The 23,726-nt window shown below is 39.5% G+C and overlaps 1 protein-coding gene across 1 annotated transcript in view; it reads right to left on the minus strand.

The window, feature by feature from the left end:
- The window catches only part of LOC122807520 (collagen alpha-1(VII) chain-like), a gene marked incomplete at its 3' end in the record, with an annotated part of 926,266 nt that overhangs the window by 726,803 nt on the left and 175,737 nt on the right, over window positions 1-23,726 (minus strand). The window contains exon 2 of the mRNA XM_044078445.1: window positions 10,643-10,730. Within this exon, the coding sequence (XP_043934380.1) occupies window positions 10,643-10,721 (79 nt within the window). The remainder of the gene's footprint in view (window positions 1-10,642; window positions 10,731-23,726) is intronic.

Below are 23,726 nucleotides of genomic sequence, written 5' to 3' on the forward strand. Positions count from 1 at the left end.
TCTGCTTTTACAGTATTTGTGTTTCTTCTTAATTTCTTACTTTATTTTGCTTTTGATGCTTGTTCTTAAAAGTACTTAATTGCATTTATTCTGCTGCATTTATTACTGCTTGTCAGTAGCCTGATTAAATTGCAACTGTTATTCTAAGCCTTTAGTTGAAGCACTTGGGCTTCAGACCAGTTGTTTTACATTAAGAAGGTTTGTGGTCTGCACTGTTGTGGCAGGACAGGTAGCTTGCATCCTTTTAAGTTGGGAGTTACTGGTTGAAGCCTTAGTGTCTGTTATTCTAAAAGTGTATTAGTTCTGGTTTAAGCACTTGGGCTTTGGGCCAGTTATTTTACATTAAGAAGGTGTGGTCTCCACTCTTGTGAGAGGAGAGGGTAGATTCTGCCCTTCTCAGCTGGGAGTTTCTGGTTAAAAGCTTATTGTGCCTGCTTATTTGAACTGTTTCTTCCTGAAATTGGTACACCTTGTTTGCTGTAGCACAGACTAAATTCAGACCTGCCGAATCTAGCTTTGTTTGTATAACTTGAGCACTAATCCAGACCATCTTTTTTTGGAGAAGTTTCCCCTGCACCCTAGTGGCAGGAGTGTCCAGTTAGAACTTGTCTGATCAAAGACTGCTGGAACAGGGCTCAGTTTTTAGCTTTTTATTGGTTAATTTGTTTAAATCAGTTTGCTCATTTGCTACTGTTATATTAAAAAAATAAATAAATACACTTTATGCATCGCCACTTAGCTAGGGTTAAACTATTTTCGGCACCACTTGAGCTCAGCACTTGTTCAGAACTCATTGTAAGCACTAAATAAGCTACAAATTACTACAGCACTCAACTTTCCTCACTTTTCTAGAGGAAAAGAGGTTTTAGTACTTAATAAATAAGCACCTATCCAGGCATGTCTAAGGGTCAGCTCCCGGAGTTTTCTTCTGTCTACCTGATGAATCGGGGCATCTTGGGGCAATGCAGCAATTGCCTCATGTACACAGACAACCCTCTCCTCCTATCACCTAATACTACAACCTGTGAGAGATGCATTTATATAGCCAAACTGGAAGCAAAGCGCTCTTCACCCAAGACTGGACTAGACAGTTAAGAGGAGAAGGTAAACACTTGCACCACACCACACTCATCACATAGTCCCTCAAAACCTACACCACCAAAATACACACATAGAAACATGAAACACACACCTACATTCACGGTGGTTCTCAATAAAAACCTACTCAAGCAACAGAGACCTCCAAAGCAGAAATGCAAGCAACCTCCACCCCCCAACACAACCCAAATGACACATAGCCCACAAACTCAGTGTTCCACTCAACCACAGCCCATAAGGCATAACAACGTACCCAATACTCTAGTCATAGGTGACTCTATAGTCATGCACACTGCTGTTCCACTCACCAGGCTAAGCAAGGAGAAAGTTTTTGTCAGCTACCTGTCAAGAGTCAGATGCCAGTATCTGCCACATAACGCATGCACTCAGGTCCCTCCACAACAAGTAAAAATATGACTCTGTCATTGTCCATGTTGGTGTGAATGACCTGAGACGTACCTCCCTGGACTACATGAAAAGAGACATGGAGGAGCTCTCCAGTCTTGTAGCACAGACAGGTATGACCCTAGCCCTGAGTAACATCCTGCCATCACCCAGAATGATACCATAGTACAAGGACAAAATGATTGACTTCAACATCTGGCTAAGCTTCTGGTGTCATTCTAAGGGGATCCAGTATCTGTCTGCTTGGGATGACATGACTGACAGACCACGATGCTTTGCCAGAGATGGCCTGTACCTGTCACCCTTGGGATTCTAGATGCTGGCTAAGGCTCTTGCCACCCCTATTTTGCCTTTTTTTAGGCAAGGTTCAAATAACAAATTCACCTCATTAACAGGTACAAGCAAGCAAAATCTGAGGGTAATGCTACTCAATGCTAGAAGTCTAAACCTCAAAATGCATTCACTCAAGGTACTCCTTAGAATTGAGAACATTGACATCTGTGCAGTGACAGAGACCTGGTTCAAGGCTCCAGACAGTACCCCTGCATTACCAGGCTATAATTCATACCACACCTTTAGGCCACTTAACCTGGACCGAAACACTAAAGGTGGAGGCGTGTCCATATTCATTAAGGAGATTCACACCTCCAGGCTAGTTGCTCAGCATAATGCATCCAAGATTATCCAAGTGCAACTAACTCTGGCTAAAACCACAATCCAAATTGTAGCTTGCTACTGATCCCCCACCATGCCCCAGGATTCCCACTCCTCATTTCTTGATACACTGGAAAATATTAGGGTACAACCCAACACCCTAATAATGGGTGATTTCAACTACCCCACCATTAACTGGGAAAACTACTCATGTACCAACTGTTTTGCTCAACGTTTTCTGGAATTCATAAATTCCAATGACTTGGATCAACTTATCCACACCACCACCAGGGGCAGCAATATCCTAGACCTGGTCATTACCAACATGGGTGATTGTGTTCCACACCAGAGGTCATTTCCTCGTTGTTCAGATCCGACCACAAGCTAATCACCCAAGGCATCCACATCCCACCCCCACCCCCATTAGGGAAACCACCACAAAATATTACTCTAAAGTCAACTTGACACTTCTTAAGACAGAAGTGGCAAACTTCATGACACCCATGCAGATGGATAATAGAGGTACGACTGCTGAATCATACACAAATGCACTTTATAAGCATTTACACGAGTGCATGGATTGTGCTATCCCTAACAGAACCAAGATGCTATCCTCCAAAAAAGGAAGCCAATCTGGTGGCCCCCTGCCATAAACAAACTCTACAACAGAAGAAAGAAACTGTTGCAAAAAAGAGTAAAATCCCATGATTGGAGGAACTCCCTGGTCAGCCTCAGTAAGAAGCTGAGATCAGTCATAAAATCCTCCAAAGCTAGTTACAAAAACAAAATCCCCACTGATTCTAAAGACAACCACAAAGCATTCCGTAGCTATGTCAAGAATCTCAATGGCAACACTCAGATCTGCTCTGAGTTGCAGCACAATGGCACTAAATATACAGACCCAACTGATATTGCCAACATCCTGGCAAATAGGTTCAGTGCTAACTTTACCCCCCCTCATCCCTTAAAGGGCCCAGCTCTACACCGGAACAACGCAAAGTTCCTGTAATCATGGCTGCACAGGTAAAAACCACACTCTCCAAAGCCAAGAACACAGCATCCATGGGACCTGACAACATCCCAGGCTGCGCTCTACACGAACTGCAGAATGAACTGGCACCCCACCTAAGCAGCATGTTCAATCATATGGTCACCTCAGGCTTTGTGCCCACTGAATGGCGCACAGTGACAGTTATCCCACTCCACAAAGGGGAAGTCACCATGGACCCCGGAAACTACTGCCCCATTAGCCTAACGAGCCTGGTCTGCAAGGCCATGGAACGTATCGTCATGGATCTTATACACAAAGACATTGGTAATCTCTAAACTCTGGACCCCCCCAGTTCGGGTTTATAAAATGCAGATCATGTCTCCTAAACCTATTAGACTTCTTTGAAGCAGTCACCAAAGTCACAGACAAGGGTAAGGTGATTCACACAGGCTATCTAGATCTCACCAAGGCTTTTGACACCATCCCCCACTCTGGAATCATAGATAAACTCACTAAACTAGGTATAAATCTCTATGTCACAAGATGGTTTGCCAACTGGCTCACTGACAGAACCCACACTGTGAAAGTAGCAGACTCCAAATCCGACTTCAGACCAGTGACAAGTGGAGTACCACAGGGTTCAGTCCTGGGTCCTCTCCTGTTTGGTATCTACTTTTTTGAACTACAGGCTAACACAGAAGGTCTTTGGCTAATGAAGTTCGCAGATGACTGCAAACTAGGAGCCATAATCGAAACTCCTAACAATGTGGACATCCTACATTCACGGAGACAGATGCCTGGTGTCAAAGCTATAGCCTCAAGCTCAATGCCAAAAAGTGCATTGTCATCCACTTTGGTAAAAACTCTGTACCCATGAGCTACTATATAGGTGGTAGTTTACTTAACACTGAAAATGTGATAAGAGACCTTGGGACACAGGTGGACAGTAGTCTATCCTTTGATAATCACATTGCTACAGTAGTCAGGAAACCCTTCTATGTGGCACACCTCATCACAAAAGGTTTCTCATCCAGGAAAAAAGAGGTCATTGTTCCACTCTACTCCTCAGTCATTAGACCCTTTATAGAGTACAATCCCCCTTTTGGTATATACCTCACAAGACATCTACAGCAACTGGAAAGGCCACAGAAATACCTCACAAAGAGGATTATCGGCCTCAAACAGATGCCCTACACAAACCGTTTAAAAAAACTCCAGCTTTACTCCGGCGCATATAGCCTACTCAAGAGGCAATCTCTGCCTAACATACAAAGCTATGTCAAACCCAGAGCTGTTGGACATGCTCAACCTAAAGAAATCCCAATCCCTTCGAGCTACACACTCTAGGGACCTAAACCTTGTCACTACAATAAACAGAACATGCAGGAGGGATAGATTCCTGTCCCAGAGACTTCCATACTCTAGAACAAACTACCTATCTATATTAAAGCTCATCATTAGCACTCATCAAGAAAAATCTTGATGATTGGATGGGAAATAGGAAATTCACCCTGGGGATCACCTCTGTGGCTCTGCTCGACAGGGACACAGGAAAATAATTTTCTTGGGTGGTGAAGCCAGGGTACCTTTTTGGCTAGGCTTATATAGGCCCTAGGGCCAACAGCCTAGTACCTACCTATGAACCTATGAACATAAATGCTTGCATCTCAACAGCTTACTACAAAATGGCTGTGAGAATTTCACGTGCTCAGTATTTATACACTTGTGCAAGCCCTTGGATAGCTTTTTAAAGATACATGCATACATATTGATCTACAACTATGTTAGTAAACCAAGATCCCAGGAATTTCATCAGTCCTATATATACCATTCCAACACTACTGAGCATGTTTTACATCATCATATGCAATCACAGCACACGAATCAGAGTCACAGTAGCTTTTAACATAATTTGCATGTGGAATTTTAAAAGGGTGCTAAAAATGCCTGCAAAATGGTCTCACCAGAACTGGCTTTTAGAAACAGTGATGTAATCTATCAGCACAGTGTAAGTTGAGTCAGTTTCCCCTGACTGATATGGTTAAAAAGCCTTATTGATATTGGCTTACTTTTCTTTACCATAGAGTTTTTTACTACCCCAGTATTTTTACATTGTCTACTACATTCTTGCAAAAGTTTTTTACTACCCCAGTATTTTTACATTGTCTACTACATTCTTGCAAAAGTACTGTCATCACTGACATCAGGACCTTACTGCAGCTCAATGCTACATTCCCCATTAATGCCCACTGCCAGATGGGATTAGTCATAGTTTTATCCCTTGACTGGTAAGAAGGCTTCTCTGATGTCCTAAATGGAAACAAGGCTCAGACCTATCCCTCACTGGGCAGGGCCATGATCCAGGGGAGTTTAGGGCTTGATCTGCTGTCCTGGTGTCTGAGTGGTGGAGGGACTGCAGCAGACATATTGCAGCAAGACCTGTTTTGACTAAGGTAAGTAGGTTGGAAAGTTCCTAGAAACCAACAAATGTGCAACCAGCATGGGGAGGGTTGGTATCTAAATGTCTCTTGTGGGAAATGTCCCCACCTCCATGAATGACATCTTTTATACTCTTACCCTTCCCCTGTCAGATGCCCAGGCAATTCCATGGTCTCTTGCAGAGACTTCAGTGCCAGGTAAGCAACATGCATGTGTTCTCCTCTCCCTCCCAAGGACAGGATAAATGAGTCACTCCACTCCTGACACACCTACTCCAACAGGTGCCCAAACCAATAGCTAAACTCATGTTTTCTGGATCACATTCAGAGAGTTAGCCTTCTGGGCCAGTAAGGGGGCCTGTTTTCAGCCACCTTAGTAATATGAGAACCTGCAACATACTTTTTGTGCCCAACAAAAAGAGTTATTTTAATAAATAATATAAGATATAATTCACAGAGTATTTTCTTTATTATAAAGCCCATCTAATGTTGGGTCAACCAGTAAGGCTTTTTTATCAATCATACAGTAAATATATTTATTTCTCTGATTAATGAAATATGTGATGTTTATTCAGAGTGTTAAATAAATACTCAGAGAGTTCATGTCCTGAAAAATTTTGCAGCACATTACCTCAATCAATAATATTCAAAAGAGAAGTTACCTGCAATAAAATTCCAAAACATATCACATTAGAGCCTATTAGAACAGAACTCTTTCATAAAGCGAAGCCTGTTGTGGTCAGATGTGATTTCAGAAGACAGTACTTTAAAACTTACACATCTGTGTCACACATTTGAAATTACTAGGTCCGGAATACTACAACTTCTGATTGCACCATAAAGAGACTGCATATCAAATTAACTACTGATAACCTCCAAAAACAAGGCTAAAATTTACTTTCTTAACAATAAGGGAATGAATAAAAAAAACTATTGTTAAACACACTGAAAAGAAGCAAATTAGTATCATTATTGACAGTATGACTATGCTGCATAGAGTCTGTAGCTATAAAGGGGGCAGGGTGTGTGACGTGATTGTGCTGGATTGAAAGAAACTGTCTCAGTTTGCCTTCAATCTCAGTAGTTTAGGAACCACAAACAGCTGAACACATTCCTTCAAGAGGTTCTTCAAAGTACTTACGTTATATCAAATCTCAGAGTTGTGGCTTGCATGAAACAACCCTTTTCACTGTTTGGGGAGAATACTTCAGCTACAAGTATAAAGCCTATTTGTTGTGATCCTCTTATTGTACATAGCATGCAACACATTAACTATGTAGGTCATATAGGCACAATTCTACAGCAACTGAAATTTATTTCCAATACAGCTATTTACTCAAGATGATACCTTAAATTACAGATATATGAAGATTTAAAACATGTTTACTCTCAAAGGGTTATCCTGCCTGTTAATTAAAAGGAGAATTTATGAATAAGATAAAATGTAAAAGAATAATTCTTGCAAAACAAATTTCTTACACACACACACACACACACACACACACACACACACACACACACACACACACACACACACACACACACACACACACACACCTACAGTGATTACAAATTATGCATGGAGATGCACTGTGGATATGAGAATGAATCAAATCTATCAATTCATTTGGCTAGTGCCAGTGAATCAGACCTGTACCCAAGGGTGAGAGAGTGGTGATTGGAGCAGACTTCAGTGGGCATGTTGGTGAAGAGAACAGAGGGGATGAGGAAGTGATGGGTAGGTATGGTGTTAAACAAAGGAATGCAGAAGGTCAGCTGGTAGTGGATTTTGCGAAAAGGATGGACATGTCTGTGGTGAATATGTATTTTAACAAGAGGGAGGAGCATAGGGTGACATACAAGAGTGGAGGAAGATGCACACAAGTAGATTATATCTTATGTAGGAGGGCCAGTTTGAAGGAAAGTGGAGACTGTAAAGTAGTGACATATGAAAGTGTAGTTAGGCAGCATAGGATGGTGGTTTGTAGGATGATGTTGGTGATCAAGAAGAGGAGAAGGAGTGTGAGGGCAGCGCCAAGGATCAAATGGTGGAAATTGAAAAAGAGTAATTGTGAGGTGGAGTTCAGGGATGAGTTAAGACAGGCACTGGGTAGCAGTGAAGAGTTACCAAATAGCTGGGTAACTACAGCAGAGCTAGTAGTGGTATGACATCTGGACAGAGGAAGGACGACAAGGAGACATGGTGGTGGAATGAGGAAGTACAGGAGAGTATACAGAGAAAGAGGTTGGCAAAGAAGAAGTGGGATTGTCAGAGAGAGGAAGAAAGTAGACAGGAGTATAAGGAGATATGGTGCATGGCAAAGAGAGAGGTGGCAAAGGCTAAGGATAAGGCATATGAAGAGTTGTATGAAAGGTTGGACACTAAGGAGGGAGAAAAGGACCTGTACCGATTGGCTAGACAGAGGGACCGAGCTAGTAAAGGTGTGCAGCAGGTAAGGGTGATAAAGAATAATGAGGGAAACGTACTCACAAGTGAGGAGAGTGTGTTGAGCAGATGGAAAGAGTACTTTAAGGGGTTGATGAATGAAGAGAATGAGAGGGAGAGAAGGTTGGATGATGTAGGGATAGTGAATTATGAAGTACAATGGATTAGCAAGGAGGAAGTAAGGACAGCTATGAAGAGGATGAAGAATGGAAAGGCTGTTGGTCCAGATGACATACCTGTGGAAGCATGGAGGTGTTTAGGTGAAATGGCAGTGGAGTTTTTAACCAGATTGTTTAATGAAATCTTGTAAAGTGAGAGGATGCCTGAGGAATGGAGAAAAAGTGTTTTGGTACCGATTTTTAAGAATAAATGTGATGTGCAGAGCTGTAGTAACTACAGTGGGATTAAATTGATCAGTCACAGCATGAAGTTATGGGAAAGAGTAGTGGAAGCTAGGTTAAGAAGGGACATGATGATTAGTGATCAGCAGTATGGTTTCATGCTGGGAAAGAGCACTACAGATGCGATGTTTGCTCTGAAAGTGTTGATGCAGAAGTACAGAGAAGGTCAGAAGGAGTTGCATTGTGCTTTTGTAGACTTAGAGAAAGCATATGACAGGGTGCCTAGAGAGAAGTTGTGACATTGTGTGAGGAAGGTGGGAGTGTCAGACAAGTATATAAGAGTGGTACAGGATATGTACGAGGGTAGTATGACAGCGGTGAGGTCTGCGGTGGGAGTGACGGATGCGTTTAAGGTGGAGGTGGGATTACATCAAGGATCAGCTCTGAGCCCTTTATATTTGCAATGGTGACGGACAGGTTGACAGACAAGATCAGGCAGGAGTCCCCGTGGACTATGATGCTTGCAGATGACATTGTGATCTGTAGTGAGAGTAGGGTACAGGTGGAGGAGATCCTGGAGAGATGGGGATATGCTTTAGAGAGAAGAGGAATGAAGGTCAGCAGGACTAAGAATATATGTGTGTGAATGAGAGGGAGGGTAGAGGAATGCTGAAGATGCAAGGAGTAGAGGTGGCGAAGGTGGATGAGTTTAAATACTTGGGATCAATAGTTCAGAGTAATGGTGAGTGTGGAAGAGAGGTGAAGAAGAGAGTACAGGCAGGATGGAGTGGGTGTTGAAGAGTGTCAGGAGTGATTTGTGACAGGCGAGTACCAGTAAGAGTGAAAGGGAAGGTCTACAAGAGGGTAGTGAGACCAGCTATGTTATATGGGTTGGAGACAGTGGCATTGACAAAAAGGCAGGAGTTAGAGCTGGATGTGGCAAAGTTAAAGATGTTAACATTTGCACTGGGTGTGACGAGGGTGGACAGGATCAGGAATAAGTATATTAGAGGGTCAGCTCAGGTTGGAAGGTTTGGAGACAAAGCCAGAGAGGCAAAATTACATTGGTTTGGACATGTACTGAGGAGGGATGCTGAGTATATTGGGAAAAAATGCTAAGGATGAAGCTACCAGGTAACAGGAAAAGAGGAAGGCCTAAGATAAGGTTTATGGATGTGGTGAGAGAGGACATGCAGGTGGCTGGTGTGACAGAGCAAGATGCAGAGGACAAGAAGAAATGGAAACAAATGATCCGCTGTGGCGACCCCTAACAGGAACAGCCAAAAGAAGATGATGATGAGTGCCAGTGAATCAGACTACACTTAATTTAATCCTTCTTCTCATGGTAATTTTGCTTTATTTAGAGGAGAGTTTTTAAAATCTTAACGCTGAACAACTGGCACAATACTTGCTTTAGTATAGAGATGCCTACAGGAAAAAGAAAGCTAGCATAGTTTCCCTCAAAGGCCAATTACATGTTAACTCATTATATTTATGGGTAATAAACACTGTTTGCTATCTTTGCTTTAATACCCAATGCAGCTGTTTTGAAGGCAAAAGTACTCTAATAAGTATATTAATATTAAATTAAAATAATTATAGATGTTATAGCTGTTGGAAGTCAATATATTCTTGTTATAGTTTATACTTCACTGGCACATTTTAATATCTGCTTTTGTAGGAACCTCTCATCTGCAACTAGGAATGGCTTAGCAAAGATAGAAATAATTCTGGAATATAATGAAACATTTCACTTTTACTTTGGAAACATTATATTTTGTCTGCGTTTCTGTTCTGTTTTATAACCTATACATTGTCATGTCTGTTTGTAAGCCAGGGACTTTACTTGATTTGCCAAAGAATTGCTAAGATTAAGTGCACCTAGGAAATCATAACATTATCTGATATTATTAATTTCTAGTCTTCAGCATTTAAACATCTACATTTGCAATTTTTTTTGTAGTACTTAGCCTGAAGTATTTATTGTCATGAAATACTAATGCTCAATCAATAGTAACAATGTGAAGCTTTATTATATTGCTTTACAGAGTGACATAGGGTGCTACACCAAGTTGGATAGGGGATAAATGAGCCAAACAGGTCAAGATGGTCAGACTGGTCGAGGCAAATAAAAATGAGAGAACGAAATATTAGTATGAAGTAAAGGACAGAAAGAAATAAAAAAGGTAAAGGAGACAACTCATCAGGTTAAAACAAAACATGGTACTAATTAGTCATTTTTTACACAAATCATATGATGTGCACTTACCTTGCTGCTGAGTACTGACTTTTCCAGGTAATATAGCTACAGTCTGTAGGACTGCCCACACTCTGAGCCACTCTCTCATCTTTGGCACCTAGGAAAGAGCAACAAGAAAACTGAATATAACCTCCTACTCAGCAACAGTCACTTACTTTTCATTAGTTTGGCTCCAGCTCTCTGAACTGCATACTAGAGTGGATATTAGCATCATCTACCAATGCTTGTTCTGAATATTTAGACAAAAATGTGTGCGTGTGTATGTGTGTGTGTGTGTGTGTGTGTGTCTGTGCATATATGTGTGTGTGTGTGTGTGTGTGTGTGTGTGTGTGTGTGTGTGTGTGTGTGTGTGTGTGTGTGTGTGTATGTGTGTGTATGTCAATTAGAATGTTGTCAACATTTTGCAGGGCATTTCATATCTAAAAATGCTAATATATGGCAAATGATAGCCATGGAAATATAGGAATCAGTAGCTTGCCCATGAAAACTATCAATGTTTACTTATTTCAATCCATCTGTTTTTATTTGTTTTTTTTTTAATACAAACATAGTTAAAATAAGTTCTATAGATTTTCAGTGGCACTGATAGAGCATGGTTTTTGGTCATCAATAAAAAGCTAACTGTAACAGTGTACTACTAAAAAACAGCACTTATATGACATTAAAATACTAGAAGTGGTGACAGGAAATCAACGTAGGCATGCTAGGTCCTATATTACACACACTGAGAACCTCGGCGGCTGCACTAAAATAGAAATCAGAGTGGTACTGAAACATGAAACAAATCACTGCTTCCCTGCTCCATGGCATAGGTGGACAGAAAGAACACCAACGGCCAGAAGTCATCAACAGGGTTGGGAAAATACACTGACGTCTAAGGAAAAATACCGGATAATCCATCTGGGGGCCCTATTCTCTCCTGGTCTTAATGACCGTTTATGAAATATAATTCATTTTGGCTGTTGTCCTATTGGTACACAGCACTGATGGCTTAATGATGTTTATCCACACTTTATCCTATACAATTATTACATTATAGATATTGTGGGGATTGTTATGTTTCCCACAATACAGTGTAATATATTATGGTTATTATGTGTGATATAGCTATTTACCATATTTTGACATTATTCTATTATATAAACTGCTTTGTTAGTAGTATATATTCTTCTGTAGTATGCTTTGTCTAGATTGTTGGCGGATTTTACATGATCATTGGAACTAACATATGAAACACTATTTCTACTGTCTTATACACATATATATAAATATAGATATTCTTGTGTAGGTATTATTGTTTATAGATTACAATAATGTGACCATTCTTATTTTTATACTACTTGTTGCTTAGTGACATTCTATGCATTAATATAGTATCTAAACCCAAAGATAGGGTGTATATATGTTTAGCTGCAATCAGCACTACAACAATCAATATGATTGGTTGAATTATTTTGTATCAGGATATATAAGGAGTGCTTCATACACTGGTGTTCAGTTATTCAGCTTCACTGATGAAGGCTTGATGCCGAAACCGGTTTGAACTATCGTATAAGTACTGTTTTGGGCATTTTTATGTCCATTTTCGTTATGGAATAAAGCTTTGGAACTAACTTGCTGGCCGTTGGTGTTCTTTCTAGTTTGGTTGGCTGTGCAAGCTCTACGTGAGGGGTATGGTGTTCTTCATAGGTGGACAAAACCCTGATGACATCCCAGCTAACCTGAAACTGATCAGCAGTTTGGACACTGGAAAAGCTGGATGGAGAGGGTAGTAGTTGTTGTGTCTTTCGGCTTTTCCCGGTTAGGGGTCAGGACAGCGGAACTCCAGTCCACTAATGATTGGCAATTGATTTTTACGTGCCGAGTTGCCAGCCCTGACGCACAACCTTCAACAAAGGTACGCCCATTCACTCATGTCTCCACGCAGAAGATGCTCTAGCTGAGAGTCGAACCGGTCAGCGTCTTACTGTGAGGCGACAAACTACCAATTTCATCTGGTCCATTGTGAGAGACAGGAGGTGTTCTGGCCCAGTGCATTGCTGGTACCTACTGAAAAGACAGACATTGCATGCAGAAAACATATGCATCAGAGATATATGCTAATTTCTACCAAGCTATGTTCCCATGCAAGCCATCATGGGGTATGTGAAGGAACATGCACACTCACAAAGGAAGAAATAATAAACCCTCATGTATGCAATCACATACACTAACTGCTGAGGGAGGAGTTAAGCTTAAATAAGAAAATATATGAAGGCTGCCTGAATGATGGCCTCCTGCGACTGTCTCTCAGCCCACATGAGCCGAACCATGCAGGAGGTCTGATGTCTTGCAGGCAACAGGATACAAAAAGAATACAGAAAAAGAAATAATTCTTTCTGTTTCCTCAGAGCCACTAACTGGTGAAGTCAAAACATTTCATTTAAATAAGGTAACCTGCCCACAGACCAATGTATACAACCATCCTTCTAAAATGAAAAACATCTGTTCTGTACATTACTCAATAATATTTACAAAAAGGTACTTGTCAGCAAACTGACATGGACTGAATTTAAAAGGTACACTGTAAAGCAGCCACATGTACACAGATAGACACATAAGAAAGTGCAATACTCTGCTAATAGACATTTGAGTCACAAGAGAGAAAAGAGAAGAAATACCATACTACAACAGCACCATTATATATTTATATTTTTATATAGATATATATATATATATATATATACATATATATATTTATAGATATATATTTTTTATCACATAATGTTACTGCACCTTGCTCAAATGTATTAACGTCATACTAAATACTCCTACATCTAAACAGAAACATTGCAAGATGTTAAATGTATGAGGGGAACCACTTCTAAAATGAGCATGATAATATGTTTGCTAGAAAAAAAAGATCCATTCAAGCTATCTAGTCCATGTTCTTCAGTAAAAATAATTTCCCATCAATAAGGATGGCCTTTTAACAATTCTTCATCAACAGCAGGTGAGAAATAACTACAAAATACTTAATTATACCATGACCCCCCCAAAACGTGCACGCTGATTGGCCAGCGTGCACATTGTAAATTGAGTTATACTAATGGAAAAAGGTCTGGTCGCCCGGACTTTTTTCCATTAGTATAACTCTACTTTTAAAACACTGTCTCGCTATGTTAAATGAGTTTAACATAGCGAGACAGCTTTAAAATAAGCAACGGAGATCTCCGTTGCTTATTTTAAAGCTGTCTCGCTATGCTAAACCCATTTAACATAGCGAGACGGGTTTTAAAAAAAAAGCAACGGAGAAAGCAAGATCTCCGTTGCTTTTTTTACTGTTTCGGTATGTTAAATGGGTTTAACATAGCGAGACAGTTTTAAAATAAGCAACGGACATCTCCGTTGCTTATTTTAAAACTGTCTTGCTATGTTAAACCCATTTAACTTAGCGAAAACAGTAAAAAAAAAAGCAACGGAGATCTTGCTTTCTCCGTTGCTTTTGCCCACAGCTCTGATGTACTGCGCAGGCGCGCAGTACATCAGAACTGCCGGATGCCAGACATCTGCGGAAGGGCAGTAAACAGGCATTATACTATGCCATTATTTAAGAAAAGTAATAGTTTCTTTTCTTAAATAATGTCATGGTATAATAGCAATAACCCACTTCTGGGTGTGGGTAATGCTGTATTTACCCACGGTTGTCTTTGTTTGGTCCCTCGGGCTTCAGCCTCGGGACCAAACCATGCCAACCGTGGGTAAATACAGCATTACCCACACCCAGGCGTGGGTTATTGCTTTAGTAACCTTCTAAAACTCCTTTTGGTGGACCTTGTTTAAAACCTGTCAAACAAGATCTAAAATGTACTATTCCTACATACAAGTGAAACTGAACTATAAAGTTGCAACTTAGCAGACAAATTAATTTTATGCATGCACTCAAACATTTTTTCTGTAGAAATTGGAAAACAAAAGCTAAAATAAGATCACTAATATAGAGGAAACAACCTCCAAATGTTGCATTGTTATGAAGGCTCCTTTGCCTAGCAGGAACACAAATACCATTTGTATGAGTCATTAAAACAAACAATAACAAAAGTCTAGTTTCATAATTATGATGGTAATATCTTAGCTGTACAGGGGCATCAGTTACTAGTCAATACCTCTTGTATTCATACGATAAATGCACCAACAACGTAATTTAGAAAGAAACAACCTAAAATAGTCAAAACCTTTATTCGGACAAATCAAAAGTATAGCTTCAGCACCCTGTCATCTTAGTGATTCTCCTTCAAGGAGTGAAACAATGCATTACAGAGTGCAATAGCCTAAAACAATAATTAATAAATCAGAACAAAGCATTAATTAAAATATTAAGTGATTTAAAGCTGCAAGACTATGGCATAGGTCACCTGACTTGGATTAGCACCGTGGGTGTCTGCAGAAGCTGGCAGGGGTGGATGGGAGTGAACAGTGGCTGTTAGCTCACACATACTGGTGAGAGGGATGTGGCTCTGGTTTACCGCACAGATGACACCTAACAGGTGTACAAGGTATGCCAATTCTGTGTTGTCAATAGTACATCCACACTGTGTAGCTGTGGGGAATTCGGCATATGGAGGCATAGTTCCCTAAGGGAGACTGTGATCACAGAGCGTAAAGGAGCTGTCAAGAGGGGCAAATGGAGCACTCTGAGACAGAAAGGGTAGTCCATTCCCCAGGACCGTAAGAAGTCATGCCCTTACAACCTTATTTTCACCATGGAATGGAGGGCTGATTGGGAGTCCTGGGTAGTCTTGCCTAGCCTGTCTCCCATCCCCCTGGAATGGATGGGTCAAATGAGTGAAGAAAAGGAGCAAATGGGTTGGATCTTGAGGGGAAAGAAAAAAAGCATTTTAAAGTCATAATCCATTATTTTCAATAAAAGACATATCACAATAAATATTTAGCATCCCAAGTTGCATTAATTTTGTCTCCTAGTTGTTTTTAAGATTTAAACTCAATAATAAATCAAGTTGTTAAACATCTAACAGAATGCCCAGCATTGCCTCTCCTATATGAAATCAATTCCTTATGAATTAAAAATTACAGCACACATACATCACCAGAATGCACATTATTAAAACAAACTACAGACTTATTATTAAAATCACCATCTGTAACACCTCTTACATGTTCTTGGGCTCAAACTTATCTTTTTGTTCTGTACCGCTATTTTTTAGAGATCTCACTGAAATGTGCAGGTGGCTAGGCTAACCTCTGACAGCCAGTCTCTCCAAACAAACTGTGCCAACAGGGTGCTTGTTGATAATTTCATGTATAATTAAATCAGTGTAATCTCAGCAATGTTTCTGGCAGTTGTCCAACACTAGATTTTTTTTTGCTACGATGTTCAAATTTTACAGCAACTCAAATGGGATTTTAGGAGAAATAGAAAACATTATCTGACAAGCGTCAGTTTCTTTCTACAGCCAGTTTAGCCTTAAAAAATACACACAGTGCTGGCATCTCAAAAAATGAAAATGTTTTGCATCTTACTGAAACCTTTGTCTTTAATAAAAAACATAATGGGATTTAGAATTCACATTCCCATTACGTTTTTTTTCCAAATTAGAATAGCTCATCCAGTGCTTTACGTGTCTATGGCCCTTGCTGATACCAGTGACACATCTTAGCACATGTTTAATTATCCGGTGCTCATCACAATAGCAGAATTACTATGAGGAGATAAGGAACAGACAACAAAGAAATAACTTCATAAATAAGCCTGAATAACTTCCCAGGCCACAAGAAAAAAGGTCTTCACATTTTTTGGCTGAACATTGAAATCAGCATACATTTTGGCAGCAGACTAAAGGAAATTCAATTTCCAACAGACTATGCAAGACTCTTCTTGAAATGAAACTGTAGAGATGTGAGACTGTATTATTCAGATGTTCTGTAGACAAAAAGACTGACTTTATTCATTTTTACATTTATAGGGTAGTACAAATTTGCTGATATGTTTAACTGATTCAAGTTTTCTACATTTTTTTTTCTAAATTTGCTTTAGGCTATTTGGAATGGAATAAGTATTAGTCGTTTTAATTTGACTTCAGATTTACTAGTTTGTTTTGTTATGCACTGGGCCAAGACAGTTTTACCTAGTCTTTCTATCAGGTTCTACAGTAATATTCCTTCATAGCCTTTTTATTCCATCTCTTCGGACCCCATGTAACTACAGAGCAGTAAAGCCGGCTAACAGTACTTATGAGCTGTCAGTGAAAATGTTACCTATTGGCCTTGAGACTGACTCCTCATTGTATAGCTGAATATGGTGGGACTCACTTGCTCTCTTATGAGTTGTATCTGGCACCTAGAGTGACCCTGTGGACGGCCACCACTACCTGCAGAGTTTACAAGGCAAAAGGAGAAATAGGGGGCTTCCCATGTCTTTTCCTATATAACACACGCAGTCACATCTACAGGCAATTTAGAGTCAACGATTCACCTTTGAAATGTGGGAGGAAACTGGAGTACCCAGAGAAAGCCCACACAAACAGGAGGGCATACAGACTCAGTGAGAAAGGAACACCAGCTGAGAACCCAACTGGAGAACTTCCAGCTATGAAGTGCCAGTGTTGCCCATTGAACCACTGTGCCTCCCCACAACTCATTTAATAAAAAATAAAGCTCAATGGTAACCCTATATAAGCAGACAATTGAGTCTGACAAGGCTTACCTAGTTAATAGCAGGTAAACTATGTACCAGATGGAATAAATAACCTTCAGTCAAAACAAGACAAAGCAGGAGAAACTCCAGTAAGGAACAAAACAAAGTTATACATCTTGAGTGATAAAAGACTGACCATCTACTGGAGTGACTTAGGAGGAATGCGGCAGGGACCTCTATGGGACTAGTATATTCACCTGATGCACTAAAATCCAATTCTCATCTCTGGGTGGAAAGATACACTGATCAAGCCATCAAACAGGAACAGATGACTGTTGGGCTCTCACTCAGTCTGTATTTATCTCTGTATTCATTTAGTTATTTAGCTATTAATTAATTAATTACATTTGTTTATCAGGTAAGTGAACTGGTACAAAGATCCGTTTCAGCCACAACCTGGGCCATGAAGACAAAAACTGTTCCATAAAGAGATTCCAGTTTAAAAGCACAATTCTGTATATATATGTATTACTTCCTAAAATTATACAAATACTTTACATGCATGGTTATCAAAGTTACGTCAGTGTCATATAAATCACTATGAATAACATTCACAGATATCTGGATGCTGACCCTGGGAAAAAAAAAAAACAGGTGATACAGCACAGTCAGGGGAGCCACTGAAAATGTCCCAGGGAGTGATAACAAAATAAAAAAGAAAAATAGAACAATTGTGAATAAGCAAGAATATTAAAACACATTATACTGATGGCATAATAATTACTCAAGCTGTAAAGTATTTGAGAGCAAATTGTTCTTTAAACTGTATGCCTTAGTTATATGCACATCAACAGATAAATGAAAAAAAAAAGCAATTAACAAATAAGCATTGCTCTGCTTAACTGTATAGCATGTTAAGAAGACATCATTACAAATACAGAACAGAGCATGAAATCAAAGTATGCTATGTGCAGGATAAACCGTTCTTCCTAATGTCCCCTTCCAAGCTACGGGCACTTCACTGTATGTCCTATTATTATAACTCAAATGTTGGACCACCCAAACAATCTGCATCTTAGTTACTAAAGTCAGACACATGGTAGTGGGAGGTACACTTTGCATATAACTTTAGCTTATTTAAACAATAACATTTTGTATGTTAACCATCCACTAACTATATAAAGCAGGCCTATTCAATTACTTTAGAAAGGAGACTAATTATGTAAACTGGAACCAACAGTGGCACCACACAGATTATCATTGCCACCTTTTCAAATGCCCAAAGTGGGGTATTTTCTGTAGAAATGTGAGATTTTGCAGGGCAAAACATACCCACAGACAGTGCAAAGGACAGAACTTCACTTTCTTGGCAAAATAAATTTTCTGTAGAAATGTGAGATTTTAAAGGCCAAAACATACCCACAGACAGTGCAAAGGACAGAACTTCACTTTCTTGGCAAAATAAACAACTTTTTTCTTGTAGCATTTGAGTTGCTTATGCAATTTTATATAACATTTAGGTGTTTCAGATACAAAATGACTGTTTTATGTAACAAAATCTCAGGATACTTGCCATTTTTTAGATTTTTTTCTCAGGACACAGCTGCTCAAAGAGGGGCTGTCCCTCGCAAAGTGGGACAGGTAGTAAGTAGGCCTACGTGTAGATACTTTACCAGTCTGTTCCTGGTAATGATGACAAATTACTATATAGTCCAAAGGTAATCTGTTCAAAATTATTATGTGATGGGTAAAGTCATAGAACAGAATACAGTTCAAACAGATTAAGTGGGAGACGGATAAATTGCACGATGCTGAATACCTGAGATTGAAGAATTTTTCTCCTTTATCCAGTGTTGTACAATCTTAAGGTTGTCTCAAGGATGGCATATTTAAGCATTTTTTTCTCAAAGTTCATTTTTCAACAGTTTTTTAGAAGAAATTCACTTCTTTGACAACTTTGCCTTATTCATCAAGTTCCTGTACACACACACACACACACACACACACACACACACACATATATATATATATATATATATATATATGTGTGTGTGTGTGTGTGTGTGTGTGTGTGTATATATATATATATATATATATATATATATATATATATATATATATATATATACACAAACACACACACACATATATATATACATGTATGTATGTGTATACATATATATATATATATATATATATATATATATATATATATATATGTATATATATATATATATATATGTATATATACACACACACATGCAAACGCACACACACACGTGTGTATGTGTGTGCACAGAATATAGCACTGCATATATTGTGACATAAGAGTAACAGCTCTACTAGATAAAAACCCAGCAGGTAGGACAATCTGGCTGGAGGCAAGGCAGTTTAGCATAATGCTAGTAGTGTGGGGCCAAACAAGGAGTACGTAATTGGTATAATCAAATTAGAATGGTTAGTATGGAAGAGCATTAACAAAAAAGTGTAATGGGGACTGACAACTTTAAACCACAGCACACCTGACTTTGAGGTGAAGGAATTGCTGACAGCTTACTCCTGTATAAGTAGTAGGCAGATTCAAAATATGAGAAGTCATTAGGAAAGTCCAGAAGAGTCTGGACAATTTGGTTGCAGATTTGTTCATGGCGAAGAGACATATTGATTAATGCTGGAACAACTGGCTCCAAGGCAGGCATCCTGAGAAGAGTCCATATGTACCACTTGAAGTCCTGGTAGTGGAGAATCTGAAGTTTACCTGTATTGCACTACATGTGCAGCTAAGTTCAAGGTGGTGAAAGACTTTAACATTTGTGTGATTGTTTCCTTAAACCTTTGATTATGGATTTATTATTAGGCAAAAAAGACAGTGATATACAGAGACTTTTTCACTTGGTGAGCTTATTTAAACAAGGTGCAAAACTAATAGGCTGTCAACTGTTAATGGAAGCCTAAGCATGCATTGTGTTATAGGTAGGTACTAGGCTATCTGCCCAAGGGCATTTGTAAGCCTAGCCAGAATGTGTTGGCTTTCGCCTCCCTTTTAGATTAGTTTCCTGAGCCTCTATCCAGCAGGTCCACTGAAGTGATCTCAGGGGTAAATTTACGATTTTCCATCCACTCGTCACGATTTCTCTTGAAGACAGTCAGTGGGGGCTTTGCCTAGCATAGATTGGGATTCTATTCCAGAGCAAGGGAAGCCTTTGGGATAGGAATCTATCCCTCCAGCATGTCTTATTTATTGTTGTGCTGAGGTTTAAATCCCTGGAGCGTGTGGCTCTAAGAGATTTGGTTTTCTTGAGGTGGAGCATGTCCATTCATTCCGAGATAGACATGGCCTTGTACGTCAGGCAGAGATCACCTCTGAGTAGGCGCTAAGCAACCGAGTAGAGCTGGAGTTTCTTTAGTCGAGCTGCATAGGGCATCTGTTTGAGGCCCACGATCCTCTTGGTGAGGTACTTCTGTGGTCTTTCCAGCTGTTGCAGGTGTCGAGTAAGATACATCCCAAATGGGGCATTGTACTCTATTATGGGCCTGATGAGCGATGAGTAGAGGGGCACAATGACCTTTCTTGATCTAGATTTGAACCCTTTCGTGATTAGGTGGGCTACATAGAAGGATTTTCTAACCACTTTGGCAATGTGATTGTCAAAGGAGAGGTTGCTATCTACTTGGGTCCCCAGATCCCTAATTACATCGTAGTTCGTGGGCACTTTGTTTTTCCCAAAGGGGATGACTATGCACTCTTTGGCATTTAGCTTGAGGCCATGGTTCTGACAACAGGTATTCATTTCTGTGAGACCCTTCTGGAAGCTGTCCGTGTTAGCCAGAGAGTCGATTATGGCCCCCAGTTTGCAATCATCTGCGAACTTGGTCAGCCATAGTCCTACCATGCTTGCCTGTACCTCAGAGAAGTATATACCGAACAGGAGGGGTCCCAGGACTGAGCCCTGTGGGACGCCACTTGTATCCGGTTTAGAGTCGGACATGGCACCCGCAACTCTGACCATGTGAGTTCTATCCATGAGCCAGTTGGCAACCCGTCTCGTGACATAGGGGTTAATGTTCAAGCTGGTAAGCTTATCTATAATGCCAGAGTGGGGAATGGTGTTGAAGGCCTTTGCGAGGTCCAGGTAGGCTGTGTGGACTACCTTTCCCTCATCTATGGCCTTGGTAACCGTTTCAAAAAAGTCAACTAGGTTGACTAGACTTATGGCAATTGAAATATTAAATTATCTGAATTTGTATTCTCACTGCAAGTTTGGTTTCTGTTATTGTTTATTTATTGCTTTTTCTTTTGGTGATAGTGGAATTTGATTTTATGTTTCGTTAATGAAACAGAAACCTGCATGGAAGGAAACCAGACATGATTACTATCTAAAACATCACAATATATGTGTATACTGATATATGCAAATACATGTTTGTGTATGTGTACATATAAACTTACATATACTGTATGTAGAGAGACAGAGTATCAGAATAAAATGGAAACTGTTCTTCAGGTCATAAAACAATACAAAAACTCTGCAGTCTCTCATACCAGTTTAGATTTAGTCCCAAAATAAATTCAGTCAGCTTCTTTCTGGATGGATTCTCAGTAGACTATCTCGAGACTTTCTTAGGCTGCTCAAGATTTTCCCCCATCTTCACCACCACCACACACAGTGATAGGCCAACTTTTTCATTTCCATGGTCATAGTCCTCCTTTTTGAACATTAAACTAATCAGGTGGTTGTTTGTTACCAGTATTTACTACATTATTTACAACATATCATATTAAACATATCACATCTCAACACTTTACAAAAGTACTGACACATTCTAGCATGAGACATGCCAGACTGCGTTACTTTGCCCCTCCTAGCTTGAAATCCTGTTTTAGGCCGACAAGATGTTTCACAGTGAATTTGAAAGACTATAATCAAAGAACCCATCAGGAAAGCTTAGTATTCCCATCTTGTTGCTTGTACAGCCAGACCAGGGGAAGGGCAAGGTCTACACCCACAGTACCTGCTCAGGAGATAAAACTTCGGTGATGAAAGCACCCAACTGATCACCAGGCATTTCCTCTCAGTAGTGAAATACCTTGCCTCAGTTCTGATTAGTTTGTGACTTAAAAAGCATACAGATTTGTTCTTCCCCATTAAAGTCCTGTGAAAGCACTGCCCATAGGCGTTCCTCTCATGCATTTTTTTACAATATGAAGGGTTTACTAAACTCTAAATTCATTCTTTAAGATTTTATATTAATCGTTTCTCCCCAAATGGGCTCAGTATGATATTGAACCAGGTTTGTCTGGACAGACAATTCTGAAAATACTTAATTTGTTTCTTAACAGAAACTCCCATAACTCTTTTTTCTGGGGCTTAGATAAAACATCATCCACCTGAGCTACAGGCACAGAGGTTTTTGCCATTAAGCTAATGACAAAGGTCTGCCCATCTTTCAATGGCTTTAAAACACAGATACAGTATATGTGTTCTGGCTTTCTGTTACCAATCTGTTTAATCCTGACGCTGACATCATTTAAATTTTCTATTATTCCAAATGGATCCTGCCATTAAGCTAGAAACTTACTTTTGTGAAGCAGACCAAACTAGCACCTGGAATCAATGGATTTTTAAAGCCTGAATGAGGGTTTGTTTTCTGAGATTCAGAGGATCCAGCACAGATTAAAAATCGTCACAAAATGACACTTACAATGATTCATGGGCCAGACATGGCCTGTAGGCCTCTAACTGAATAGCACCTCTGTAAGGTAACACAACATAAATCTAATTACTACCTCATCACTCCCATGTCTGTCTGGAGTTTTAAACATAAAAATACTAGTAACAGCAATAATAACAGCAATAATAACAATAACAACAATAACAATAATAATAATAATAATAATAATAATAACAATAATTTAACCAAATGATACCAAACCTGGTAACATCCATCAGCTCAAAATATCTCCCTCCCTACAAATCCTAAAGTGTCTACACTTACTCCATCCCACCTTACACATAATCATCAAAATAAGCACAAACAATAATAGCATACCTCTCAACCTCTTACAGCAAGAAATCTGGACAAAGTCACAAATAATGAGAGGAACATAGGTCCAAAAATAGGGCACTTTTTAAATACTGCTCTTATAAACTTAGAATAACATGTTTTGCATTAGCATGGATTTTCTGAAGGATATGAAGTCAGAAAATCAAATGTCTGCCATTATTTTCTAACTTCAGTCCTCAATGATTTGCCAGATAACTACAATTTTATGAGAAACAGACTAAAAATATGAGTCAAAAATCTGGACATACTGCGAAAATCTGAACAGTTGAGAGCTATGACTAATAGGCATATAGTTTCAGAAAAATAGAGAAAATTACACAAGACATATATACAAATTTCTTCACTTCAGTCTAATTTTGATCAAAATATCACTCCTCAGAAAATGTCAAGGGA

This window comes from Protopterus annectens, chromosome 7.part1, assembly GCF_019279795.1.
Source record: "Protopterus annectens isolate FY-2018-M chromosome 7.part1, PAN1.0, whole genome shotgun sequence".
Classification (NCBI taxonomy): domain Eukaryota; kingdom Metazoa; phylum Chordata; order Ceratodontiformes; family Protopteridae; genus Protopterus; species Protopterus annectens.